Raw genomic sequence first — 13,677 nt, 5'->3', positions numbered from 1 at the left:
AAACAAAACAAAACTGTGAAGTCTGAAATCATTCTTAAAATGTTCTCTAACTGCCTTCCTGGTATGAGTCACGGTTATTGACATATCATAAAGATAGCCTTGACTCAGAAGATTATTTCAGAGTGAATAATGCCAAATTGCTAAAACCTACTTGTCTTACTTCAAGCCATATAAGTAGGATTATGTTATTTATTAGTTTTGTATTTTTATTATCACTCCTCTTTCAAAGTTGCTGACTTATGTATGGAGACAAAGATTTAAAAGTTGGGAAATTAAAATCCAGTAACCTGTCAAAAGGTATTTTTTGTTTATTAACTAACACTTTGAATTTGAAACATAACATTAATAGCCATGGATTGGTGAATATCTATTATGGGTAAGACACTAGAGTATCAGCTTTTGGTTGCAATATATACTACATTATTTTACTTAATCTTTTCAGGAGCTCTGGTATAAGTATGATTATATCCAGTTATATCCAGTTTCGAAAACTGAACCCTAGATCAGTTAAATTCACTCAGTAAATTCATCAAGCAAATATTTTTTAGGACTACTGTTCAGTTTTAAGAACTATGGCTATTTGGCAGTAAACATACAGATTACATCACTATTCTCATAAAGTATGCATTTGACTTGGAGAGACAGAAAATAAAAAATATACAGATTGTGAGTAATTCTAGGTGGGGAGAAGTTCTATAAAATGAAGTGGGATGAGTTGCTGGAAGGAGGGTGTGAAACAGCATGAAATGCTTTAGCAATCAGAGATGATTTTTCCTGAGGCTTGAAGGGCAAGAGATAAAGAGCTGAAAAGAAAGCATTTGAATGGCATGTTCAAAGGTTCTGAGGCGAGCAGGAATAATGTGAGCAAGGGATGTTGCAAGATGAAACCAGAGACATGGGTGGGAGGAAAAACATTGAGCCATCACCTGTGAGGCCGTGCTGGAGGAGTGTGGATGTTATTCTAAGGGCAATAAGAAACTGGGAGGTGTTTTCAGTAGACGGATGATACTAAGTGATTATTATTCTACAAATAATAATCTTGGAAACTTATTAAATTATTATCCTACAAATAATATTTCATCTTGGAAGCTCTGTTGAGAAGAATTTAGAATGGAGGAACCAGAAAGGAAGCAGGAATACCTGTTAGCAATTTGCAGTGTATTGTAGCAGGCCAGGTAAAGAATCACAAATGCTTGGGCTGGGGTGGTAGCGATGGAGAAGCAGCACTAAGATTTGCTGTACAACTAGAGGGGAAACAAAATGGACTCTTGTTTTTGATGTAAACAAGCATTTTGGATAATGGTGTCATTTACTAGGATGATGAAGATGTTGGAGAAGCATTTCTTGATGTGTTAAATTGGAAATGCTTCCTTTTCTTCCTAGTGGTAACATTCACCAGACAGTTGAGTATATGCATAACAATCAATTGAGAGCTTAGTACAAAGAGGTTCAATCCAGAAAGTGTCAAAACCCAGATCCCCCATCCTCTTTTCAGTATATCACAAGTTCTTGCTTTGCTTTTGTTTATTCAGTTTATTACATGTACGAGATTGTTTTATATATATGTTCTCATTTAGTCCTTATGTAGTCCACTTTGAGGTTTTTATCACTATCTCCACGATGAAAATGGATTGAGTCCCAAACATACTGGTTAGCCTACCAAAGGAAAAATAGGTAGTAAGTGGTCAAACCAGAATTCTAACTCTATGTGTGTTTGATTCTATTTCATCCCAGCACACACTTCATTGTTCTGCTTTTTTTTTGTAGCCATTATATTGAGTTACTAGTTTTAGAAATTTTGAAAGTAAAATTTTGTTGTTATGCTAAAATAGAAAAACAGAAGACTTAATGATGGCAAGTATCTATGAATATTATAGTTTGTTAAAACAAAAGAAAGTCCCAAGCTAAAAGAACACTAAGTTAATCAGACTCATAGTATACCATCTTTTAATTATTTTATTTTGCAATTAATTGTTAAACTTGGAATTTTTAGGTGGCACTGTTGAGAGCTCATGCGGGGGAACACTTGCTCCTTGGAGCTACAAAGAGATCCATGGTGTATAAAGATATTTTGCTTTTGGGTAAGTTGTTTTTTTTAATTTAAGAAGAAATTATGTATGTTTCATACCAACAACAGATCTATTCTGTATGTACCAAGCATTCGTAGAGTCTTATTAAGTGGTAGTCTGACTTCACAAATTGGATTTCATTGATTGTATCCTCACACAGGCCCTATTTTTCCTTGACTTGATTGCAGAGAAGTTCACAGTGCATTAAAATGTTCAGGTTGCATTAAGATTTAAAAATAAGAATTGGAGGAAGGTAGTCAAAAGGTTCAAACTTCCAGTTAAAAGATAAATAAGTGCTAGTACTAGGGATGTCACATACAATATTACTATAGCTAACATTGCTGTATGATACACAGGGAGGTTAAGAGTAAATTCTAAGTCCTCATCACAAGGGAAGGTTTTGTTTTTCTTTTCTTTTTGTGTCTGTATGAGATGATGGATGTCAACTAGACCTATTGTGCTAATCACTGCACGATATATGTAAATCAAACCATCAGCCATACACTTTAAACTTATAAAGTCATGTATGTCAATTATTTCTCAATAAGACTGAGAAAAATATTTAAAAATAAAATAGAGATGTTCTTCAATGGACATAATATTGAAGTATATTTAAATCATATTAGGATAAAATAATAATTTGTGTGACCATTTTATGGATGTTTCAATATTGTTTCACATTCTCTTAGTATCTACTTATTTGACAAACTTGTAAGGAACATGTTTATCTCCTATCATCTTATTACCCCTCTGCTACAGAATCCCTAGTTTCAAAAGAACATTTGGTAACAATGTCTGAAAATTCTGACAGTTCAACCGTGGTGCAAAAAGAGGTAAAAGTAGAATGACAGGTGGAGTGGGAGGAGTAAGACAAAAGGAAAAGCTTTGATTTCCTTTAGTAATTTCTTTTATCCCCTGCCTTACTTAATTTATAAAATTAGGTTTCCTGTTGAGAAAGTTGAGATAACTCTAGTGCTTCTTAGCTCTACCTCTCTCTGGCTATATAAAATAACTCTATTTCTCTGACAGATATTTTGTTCCAAAATGTAAACAAATTGAACATAATGTAAGAATACCTAGTATTTACTGAGGATTTACTATGTAAGATGCATTGCTCTAAGTGCTTTACATGTGTATACATACTATCTTGTTCAGTCCTCACAATAATCCTAAGGGATAGGTACTATTCTTTTCAGCCCATTTTGCAGGTGAGGAAATGTAGGCAGATAAAGTTTACCTAAGGTCATAAAGCTAGTAAGGGATAGAGCCAGGATTCTAAACTACAAAATGTAGCTGCATAGGCTCTGCTCTTAAATTCTATTAAACACTCTTTTGAATTTATAAGACCTCAAAAATACTGTTCTCATTATAAATCTGAATACAATATACCTAAAAAACAAAGTTTTTACTACATAATTCTAAATAGTTTTACCCTGAATAATTAGGTAAACAACTTTTCATCATTCCTTGAGTCCTTTTGCACATGTTGTTACACTGAAGATATCTTTGCCTGCAGTGAAAGAATTCAGATAATTCTGCTTCTTATAAGACCAGAAATAACAATTGAGCCATTGTTTAGGAGATTTAATATGCATCTAATTTTCTAATATTTTAGAAACTACAGTAAATATCATATTATAACCAGAGACTTCCTAAAACTGAAACTGTCTGTAGGGATTAAGTAGTCCAGTCTCCATCCAATTTTTCTGAACTCCCTTGAATTCACCTCCTTTGGCTTGTTAAAATTGTGTCTCAATAGTAATTATACCTACATACAACTAGACCACTAAAGGAGTACTGTTTTTAATCCACTGTAAGCAAGAAAGCTTCTTTAGGTTTTATATTATGCTCATTAATGAGTCAGACACTAATAAATAACTGACATAGTGGAAAGCAAATCATTACATTTTGTTTCTCTCTTGTCAGTTATTAGCCTTTATCTGTATTATCACCAGTACTGAGGCTGTTAAGATGCATGTGATCACATTATCCATGTTATTGATCCCTGAAGTGTTCTTAAGTTTTTCTAACAACTAACTAACTACTGAGAGAGGAAGAACTATAACTGTTTCTTTACGGGAAGACCATGTAAAACATTGGCTTGTAAAAATATAACAATATCTGACAATTTTTGGGGGGGTGATCACTTTTCTCCCTAGGAAACAACTACGTCATTCACCGCAACAGTTGTGAAGTTGAGATCAGCCGTGTGGCCAACCGAGTTCTGGATGAGCTGGTCCGACCCTTTCAAGAAATTCAGATCGATGACAATGAATATGCTTGTTTGAAGGCAATTGTATTTTTCGACCCAGGTTTGTTTTCAGTCCATTAAAAAATAAATTATAATGGAAATTAACATACTTTTTCATATTAGGATATTTATTCTAACACTCTAGTAAGAGTCAATCTTTAGATTTCCCTTTTTATTACGTTATTAGATGCAAAAGGGCTAAGTGATCCAGTAAAGATTAAGAATATGCGGTTCCAAGTGCAGCTCAGTTTGGAGGACTACATCAACGACCGGCAGTACGACTCCCGGGGGAGGTTTGGCGAGCTACTCCTGCTCCTGCCCACGCTGCAGAGCATCACCTGGCAAATGATTGAGCAAATACAGTTCGTTAAACTTTTTGGGATGGTTAAAATTGACAACCTACTTCAGGAAATGTTACTGGGTGGTAAGTACATTTAAGAATTTTCTGTTATCAGCATCACCCTACATACTTTCAAACAAGTTTGACCTGCTTATTTCTTTGTCCATGATATAATGAAGTCAATTTTTTACATTTAGAAAGTCTGCAACACCCACTGGATGGAGACTAAAATACTTGAACACTTTGAAGTCCTCAGTCTTACTAGTCCCATCATCTGTGCTCCACACTATCCCTCTTACCTCAATTTTCAAACCTTCGAACTATGATAAATGGAAATATATTTCCTATTTTTAGTATTGCTTGGAGCATATTGTATTGTTCTATGCCTTGACTCCTTTAAAAGCTCAAGGATACCAGAATCATAACAATGTAAATACACACACACACACACACACACACACACACATGCACACACATATATACACATATATATAACAAATACCTTAAAAATAAACAATTTACTCCTGAAATAATTAATTGACATAATACAGTGAAAAGGGAAAACTGAGATTTCATTGCTGCAGTAAATGTCAGGACAAAGTTAAGAAATCATTAATTTTGTTTCTGATCTAAATTAAATTTCCTTGTAAAATCACTTTATTTTATTTTATTTTAGTTTTAGTTTTCTGGTGCTTAATGTGTTCCTAATGATGTCTTTCTGAAATAAAAGTTGTTTATGCTATTAGGGTGATCCCAAATACTATAAACTCGAGGTAAGTGGTTCTTGGAATTGCTCTCACAGCAGGCAGCAAACCTAATGATTCCAGGAAAGGGCATACAGGGCCCATTATTAATATACAACATAATAGGATACAACATTAATCTAGTCAATGCATAGTGAAAGCTGACATTGTCCTTAATATCGCAGTGGTTCTATTAATTTATTTTTGAATTCCCAAAGAGCACTTTGCAAAACTAGCAATATTCAAGCTGCCAATCAAAATATTTGTTCCAAGGTAAACTTCTATTCCTGATTAAATATCACTAACGCAAGCATCCTTTTATCTTCTGTAGGTGCTGCCAATGACATTAGCCATCTCCATCATCCAATGCATCCACATGTGTCTCAGGATCCATTAACTGGACAAACTGTACTGTTAGGGCCCATGTCAACACTGGTTCATACAGACCAGATCTGTAAGTATCTGGGCTACTTTCAACCATAATCTCGCTGAAACTTGTTTATCTGAGAAAAAGAAGAATTTAGGGACATAATCTATTAGTACACAGAAATTACAAAAAACTTTGAGTACAATTGCCTCTCCAGTACTCAACTATGGGAGATTAAGATAGTCAGCAAATCACTTAGGTATGAGTCTGCTCCCTAATATGGAATATGAGTATCTAAATTTCTCTGAAGTACAAAAGAATGTACAGGCAGTCCTAGATTTGCGCAGGACCATAAAAATGACTGTTCAAATGCCAAGAAATCGTAATAATCAATGGGAAAATTATAGTTGCTTATGACCTTTAAAAATGTTTGTCAAAACAGTAAATACTCTCTTAACTACAGGTTATAAATACATAGGTAAATTAAAAATAGAGTAATACTACTATTTATTTAACACTGTAATTTAAAAATTAGATACCTTGAGAATTGGCATTTTATTTCTTTGTTAAAAAAATAAAACTAAAAAAAAAGTGTAGTTTGAACAGTGCTTGCTACCTTCTCCTATAACTTACAAGGGGAAAGTGAACATCTTTTCTATGCATTGATGAATTTTACTCTTTTTGGAAGTTTGGGTCAGCTTCCAACATTTTATCCTTTGCACTCTCAATGTCCTAAAATATCTCTGAGAATTAGATATGAAGTTTTTGCCAGTTTCATTTCTTCTGGGACATCCTCATCCTTTTCAACACAATCAGTTTCCTCATTAATGTCAATAAGTTTTCCTTCACTAAGGTTCTGGATGCTTATTTAAAGATTCGAGGAGCAGCTATTTGTCTATAACTCTATTTATGGTCAGTTGAGCTTCACTTCCAGTCATTTTTTTGTTTTTGTTGCACTTCTTAATCTTTTTTTGCCAATTCTCTTTCAATTGTCCATTTTTGTAAAACATCACATGAATTTGTGACTGGGGGGACAAGGAGGCAACACAACCACATACTACACACTTTGTTGTCAGAACTGAATAACTGGATAAAGTATGCTCAGGGATGAATCACACACAGACTTAAAGAAGTGATATGATTGGTCACTGATCACATTGCACATCCATTATTTAGGTAATCGATACAGATTGAAGAGTTAGTAATGAAGTTTGTATTTATATACAAATTGTGAGTTACCATGCTGACCGAAATTTGAACCAAGTTTTTTGCAGAACTGGACTGTTTAACTTAACCTGTGATAACTCAAATTCATACATATCAGAATTGTGCAAAGCAGGGGCTGCTGGGAAAACTCTTTGGAACTAAAATGATTCTATAAATACTAGTAGTTATTAATAGCTAAGTTAATCTGATATTAACACAAACTCTACTTTTATAAACTACCTTGGAGATAAAAATCTCTATTTGACAAAATATCTAAAATTGATTGTTTTTGAATTTATACTAATTAATCATAGATTTACTTTTGACCTATCTTCTCTGAACACTAAACTAGCTAACTCTCTGAGATACCTTGAATTATTGTGATTGAATTATTATGCACACCTGTATTGCCTACTGAATTTACAATAGCCCTTAATAACAAGTTATATTGTTCAGTGTAAAGTAACAATTTAGTTACTCACTAGTGGTAGGGAAAGTGGAGGCCTCAGAAATGCGTGTTAGCACTGCTGTCCTTCAGATGCACTTCTGGGAGGCTTATGTATAAATTGTGTTTGAAACACCAAGTTCTTTGAGTATGTGATGAGGCAGAAATGAAATTGCTATAAAAAACACAAATTATAGAAATGGAAAGATTTATAAATCACAACATACTTGAGAGACATTAATTTGGGACCATTCTTGGTTCAGAAGTTACCATTTTCACTTAATAAATAGTCAAGAACAGAGACTGGCACATCCAATAACATAACAAAGAGTCTATGGAGTTATCTCTCTTAGAGATCAGATATTCATAAATTCAGAAAATAAAACACATTAACAACACATTAAACATTATAAGCATCAACTGACAAGGAAGTTTAACAATTCTGCTGGTGGTTGAATCCTTTACTTTCAGATTTTAAAATCTGGTATTTTAAAAAGCATATGTATTTATTGGCTTTAATCTTTTTAGACTTACATCATCATACTTCTCATTTTTACTTTTCCTCTTTCAACATAATATTTGTGAGAATCATTTGTAATAGGAAACCTTGCTCTGCTTGTGTCCATTTGGAATGGTCTATATTTTATGCAAAGCAAAACATTAAATGTATACACACACCTAAATGTAAGGTCATGCATATATATTTGGCCTTTCAAAGCAGGCCACTGCACTTTGAGATCCATCCTAAATACCCAGAAATAATTTTGTTAAAGCAAATGTGGTTATTTTTTGTCAGTTAAATTGCAAATCAAAATGTGGCTTCTAATTGCTAGTCCGTACTTAATAATATAAAGTTAATATATGAAAGAAAATCTGGCAAGAAGGGACTTATTTTTATATAGAACTTTTTTAAAGCTGTTGGGAAAAATAATCTATAAGGTTTTCAATGCCTCATTCTGATCATCTAAAATTTTCTATTTGTTCTTTTAAATATATGGAATAATAATAAATGTGACTGCTAAAATATTTCAAGATTTTTTAAATTATAGAATACCTCATGGATTATTTCATAATATAGTAAAAGTTAACAATAAGAGAAAATACAATGAATTCTAGACAATGAAATATTCAAACTGTAAGTTTTTTTTTCAATTACTCAGACTTTTTCTTTGCATTGGTGGGGAAAGAAAGGATAGACAAGCTCAATTGTAAAAGAGTAAGCATTTTTCAGAAGCTTTGAACTACTAAACATAGATTTCAAAGCACTTGAAAAGCATCTTAATTTTGTATGCCATCTAATATCTTTGAGTTAGTGAAATCCAAGCCAAATATATTTTATTTTACATGCATTTTTATTGCAAAAATTATGAACTTTGTTTTATGAGATTTGAAAAGAAACTAGCATTTCATTCATCCTCTTCATTAACTTTTTTGCTTGGTTTGTGAGATAACTAAATCTCATAAATGCTATTAAGAAAGACAGGAAACACCTTAAAGTGATTAAGACTTACTGTGGGTGATCTATTCCAGTTTAATGCCATTTGGGGAAATAAGATGGAAATGCATCTCCAATAGTAGTCAGTGAGCCAGTGATGTATTATATAAATCATTACTTTATATAGGATCTTTTAAAAACATAGACAAAATAAAATAATGCATATTGGTGGCAAGCAGGACTTAATGGAATGGGCCAGGGTGATTATCATCATCACATACAATTCTCTTGATTCTTTTTTAGCAACTCCTGAAACCCCACTCCCTTCCCCACCACAAGGCTCTGGACAAGAACAGTACAAAACAGCTGCAAACCAAGCTTCAGTCATTTCACACCAGCCTCTCTCCAAACAAAAGCAATTGTGAGAATATGTTTACTTTTGAATGGCACTGCATAAAGGTGAGAAGTGGTTGGTCTCGAAATATCTCAGGATAGTACTTTCAGCAAACTCTTTAACCCAGGCTTCTTCATGGTGCTGTTGTAAGATGGTATCCTGTTTTCTTGTTTATATGCTCATTTTGTTTGTCGTTTCTATTGTTTAAAACCTTTAGAGGCCATCAATGTATATCTGAGTTCCCACATGTTTTATAGTGTATTTTTCCAGCTTCCCTTGCACTGTTTCTGAACCAGTTGAATCTTATGTACTACTTTCATTTGTTGTCTGAATATTAATTTAAATTTGTAAATACTTTATTATGATGTGATACAGAGTTAAGGTTGTTTTTGACTTAAAATAGTAGATCAGAAATCCCAGATTAATATAAAAATGAACCAAGTTTTTTATAAATTTTGAACTTGTAAATTGGAAAAATAAAGCAGTACCTGTAGAATAGGGCACATTTCTTCGATGAAGAGTCACATGGATATCCAGTGGCTAAGAAGTATCGTTTTGGCCCACAAGTAAATATGCCTATCTTAAGTTTAGAAAATTGCAAATAGCCATTCATTCCAAGGATGACTGGATAGTCCTTGAAATCTGCCTGTATAAGGATGTACATTAGATAAAACATGTTAGTTTTACCAGTTAGGATACAGGGTCAGCTATAAAAAAGACATCCTTGAAAGAGTTGCTCAAATAAGAGAGACATTTATTTCTCCCTCCTAAAACAATCTAAAATACTCATGCATTGAGTAGAACTTAGCACATGCCCACATCTAGTTCCCAGGGAGGCTGGCAAAGTAGTCACTAGGTAAAAAGCCTTCTGCCACCTAAAACTGTACCACTCTGCGAGGCTGATATTGGGAGGCAAAATAGCCGATCCTCAGGGCAACCCTGTAAGAGAGGTATTATCTTTTATAAATAAAAGAAACCTTTAGCTTAGAGGGCTTAAGGAATGTAATCAAAGTTCTTGAAGCTAAAGAGTAGGAAGGCAAGGCCACTTTTAAAACCAGGTCTGCTTGACTTTAATGAGAATAAATCTGTGGTATGGTATGAAAAATGTGAGCTTCTTACTGTGGTTTTAAATATATGCAATAGAGTGATGATTGAATACTATCCATCATGTACTTGTAACACATGTATTCATGTAAGCAGAGAGTGCAAATTTGTTGAGACATGAATCAGAAACCACTTTTGTATTTTTAAGAAGAGTCTTACCCTTAAAAAAGACCTTTAAACAAATTAAAGAAAATAATAATACACCAGATAGGTTATGATGAAAACAAAAATTCAAATCACTAACTTAGCAGATTTTCAAAAATTCAGTGGACTGAAGAGTATAGTTCTCTGGAGCCCTAAACTATTCTGTATCATCTAAAGCTGGAGCATGTTTAAAACAATTAATGATAGGCCACCTCTAAAAAAAGTGATGTATCTTTCTCTCTCACTCTCATCTCCCTCTCTCTCTTACACACACACACACACACACACACACACACACACACACACACACACACACGTGCACACAGTACTCTGAATCAGGGAAAAACTGATTATCAATGGTATAATAAAAGAGAGTCCAAAGCTGAAAGAGACTGAATTAAATGATTTTTATAGAACCTTTCAAAATTTTGGATTATGATTTCATAACCCCCACTAACCTTACAAATAAAAAGGTTCTGTTAATGTTAACTAACTTATTAACTCTTAAAGGAGAAAAATGATTACTTAGAAGCTATCATTCATTGATTTAATAAAATCAGTAAAATTCTTTCAAGAGCAAGTACCTGGAAACTATAAGATCTATATTTGAGAGAGGAAGGGAAGAGGAAAATTTTCTTAATTCTTATTTTTTTTGGAAATTTACTAGTGTGTCTATTTCATGAATAAGAATGCCTCTGATTTTTATAAATATAAATATTTGTGATAGGTTTCTGTTTAATTGTGTTGTTCTCTTAGAAAATATAAAAAAAACAATTCATTTTTAGTGAGCCTTCTAACTTATCTGCGTATATTTTCTAAACAGCTATGTTTTAGAAATTATTGCTAACAATTTCACTTTAATAACTATGGTCAGGGAATTTGTAATATAATATTTTTGTATACTTAACTGCCAAAAATGCTGGACAAACAGGAACTGAAGGTTTCAGCCTATTTTCAAAATATTGATAAGGAGTGTTATTGCTTTTATATAGCACAAAACTTTTTTCAGGTTATAAAAATGAATAATTTATTGTGAAATATGATTCATTTTATAAATGTAAAATTATTTTTATAAATTTCATTGTTGAAAATCAAAACTTACTAGATTTTTAAAAATGTTAAATTATAGTGAATTAAAATATTTCTAAACTGTGATACCATGTTGTTCACTGAACTTTCTAAATAAAAATTGAGAAACACTGAAGGGGGCTGCTTCGTTATTATTCAAAAATGACTTCAGAATTTGAAAGATACTGATAGTATATTTTATATGGTCATGTAATTAAATTTACATAGAGTTTGCTAATACTGGGCTTTAGAGGCCAAACAAAATGAATTAGTGCATCTCCGAATAATCATAGAATTTGACACTGATTAAAGGGAGAATCCTTACATTTGCACTTTAATTAAGGAGTTTTGCTTGAAAGTTTTGTCACCATAATTAAAATAAATGAGTAGGCTGGCAGAAACATTGTATACATATACTTTGGCACATTCACTGTTAATCTAGGTTTTATTGGCTGGTGTCCTCCATTCATATTTAAAGTTTTTTGTAAAACATCTTACATTATGAAGACCAGTCAATTTCATTTTTCTAGAATTCAACTCAGTTTTATTTCATTTGTACTCTAATCAGCGTAATATGTGCACCTCATTTAACAACACAAATTGTACTTAGGGTTTATAGTGAAAATCCTCCTTCCAAATATGTGTCTTGCCTGAGGGTTACAGTCCCAGGCAAGTTCGCTATGGATTCAGTGAGACTGAGAAATGACAATGGAATGTTCTTAGGGTCAAAGAGTTTACACCTGGCTTTATTCTCACAGCAGTAGGTCAAGCACTAGAATCATGTCTGCATCCAACAATCTGCAGGACTGTAATCCTCCTTCATCTCTGCCTCCACCCAGAGCACTGGGCAGAGCTCTTTATAGTGAGTCAGTCAATACTAGCTTATGGCCTTCGGGTGTGGAAGCAGTAGCCTAGCAGTAGGGCAATTACATCATTGAGTAGTTTAGGGTCAGGTGAGGATCCTGGCCACAGGAACTTCCATTCTCCCCACAATATGAAACAGGCAATTTTTATATTTATGTGAAGAATAGAAGAATATACCCTAACTTATTAGGGAAAGTGAGAAGAGAAAGAATGTCCTGCTTCTGGATCATAGGAGGAATGATACTAAGAATAACGACAACACATGGAACATATTAATAATAAGGTTTATTGTAACTATAGTTGAGTGTAATTTGACATCCATTTCAACTTGAGTATTTGAGCTGATCTTTTTAACTTATGTCCCTTCCTCATTTCAAAAATATCACTGAACTGCCCAGAGACTTTTTAAAAAATAAAATGTATCAATAAATGTACTGAAACTCTAAATGTTTCTGCAAAATAGAGGGCAGATGACATCAGAGTAAAGGAAACACAGACTAGTCTGTGATTAAGCACAGGCATAATGGTGCTGCTGTGAAAGTAGTATGAAATTCCACAGAGCCCTAAAAATTTTCAATGTTGTAAAACTACAGGCTAAAACTAAGGTAAGAACATGTGGCAATCAATGAAGGTCAAATCCAAGGACATAAGGAGCTGTAGTAGTAATCCAATGTAGAGGATTCATAGTGAGAGTCACCTGATTTTCCTAGAGGCAGAGGGGCTGATCAGTGAAGGAGGTTCAGGGCCACAGCTATTTCCTAATAAGAAGAATTGTATTCAGTTACAGAAGGGATAGAAAGATCCTAACTTCAGAGTACTATAATAATCATGTTAGAAAAAAGAACTTAATAGTGAACTTGCCTCTTACACTGTGTCCTCTCCTGGAGATCCTTACTGGCTACAGTTAATTGGAGTTGTGAAATTATATGGAAATGTCTAAGTTGAAGGCAATGCCTTTGGTGGGAAGGAAAATGTTGGACAGAATGAATAACAAAAGTAACTGTATTTACCCATCCAGCCAGGGAAACTCTACAAATAAGCAATTACTGAACAAGTCGGTGAACTTCCCTGCCATGATCACCTTTCAAAATTAGCTAAAACTGTATTTCTTATATCCAGTTTGATTTCTTATCTGAAAAAAAATAATTCTTTAGAAAATATAAAGTTTACCCTATGAGACAAAAAATCAGTAGGTGCTTTGGAGGGGGTCTGAGGTCAGGTAGGAGAGAAGAAATTGTATATTAAAA

General features: G+C 33.4%; 1 protein-coding gene across 4 annotated transcripts in view; it reads left to right on the top strand.

Moving 5' to 3' along the window:
• Positions 1 to 11,696, top strand: part of HNF4G (hepatocyte nuclear factor 4 gamma) — a 123,526-nt gene extending 111,830 nt beyond the window's left edge. For all 4 annotated transcript variants that reach the window (XM_036887515.2, XM_036887514.2, XM_036887513.2 and 1 more), the window contains 5 exons: positions 1,994 to 2,081; positions 4,229 to 4,381; positions 4,508 to 4,744; positions 5,735 to 5,857; positions 9,160 to 11,696. In XM_036887515.2, coding sequence (XP_036743410.1) covers positions 1,994 to 2,081; positions 4,229 to 4,381; positions 4,508 to 4,744; positions 5,735 to 5,857; positions 9,160 to 9,281 — 723 coding nt within the window. In that variant the 3' untranslated portion in view covers positions 9,282 to 11,696. The remainder of the gene's footprint in view (positions 1 to 1,993; positions 2,082 to 4,228; positions 4,382 to 4,507; positions 4,745 to 5,734; positions 5,858 to 9,159) is intronic.
• Positions 11,697 to 13,677: the final 1,981 nt, after the last annotated feature.

Source organism: Manis pentadactyla, chromosome 3 (assembly GCF_030020395.1).
Source record: "Manis pentadactyla isolate mManPen7 chromosome 3, mManPen7.hap1, whole genome shotgun sequence".
Classification (NCBI taxonomy): domain Eukaryota; kingdom Metazoa; phylum Chordata; class Mammalia; order Pholidota; family Manidae; genus Manis; species Manis pentadactyla.
This window is presented reverse-complemented; position numbering and strand designations above follow the sequence as displayed.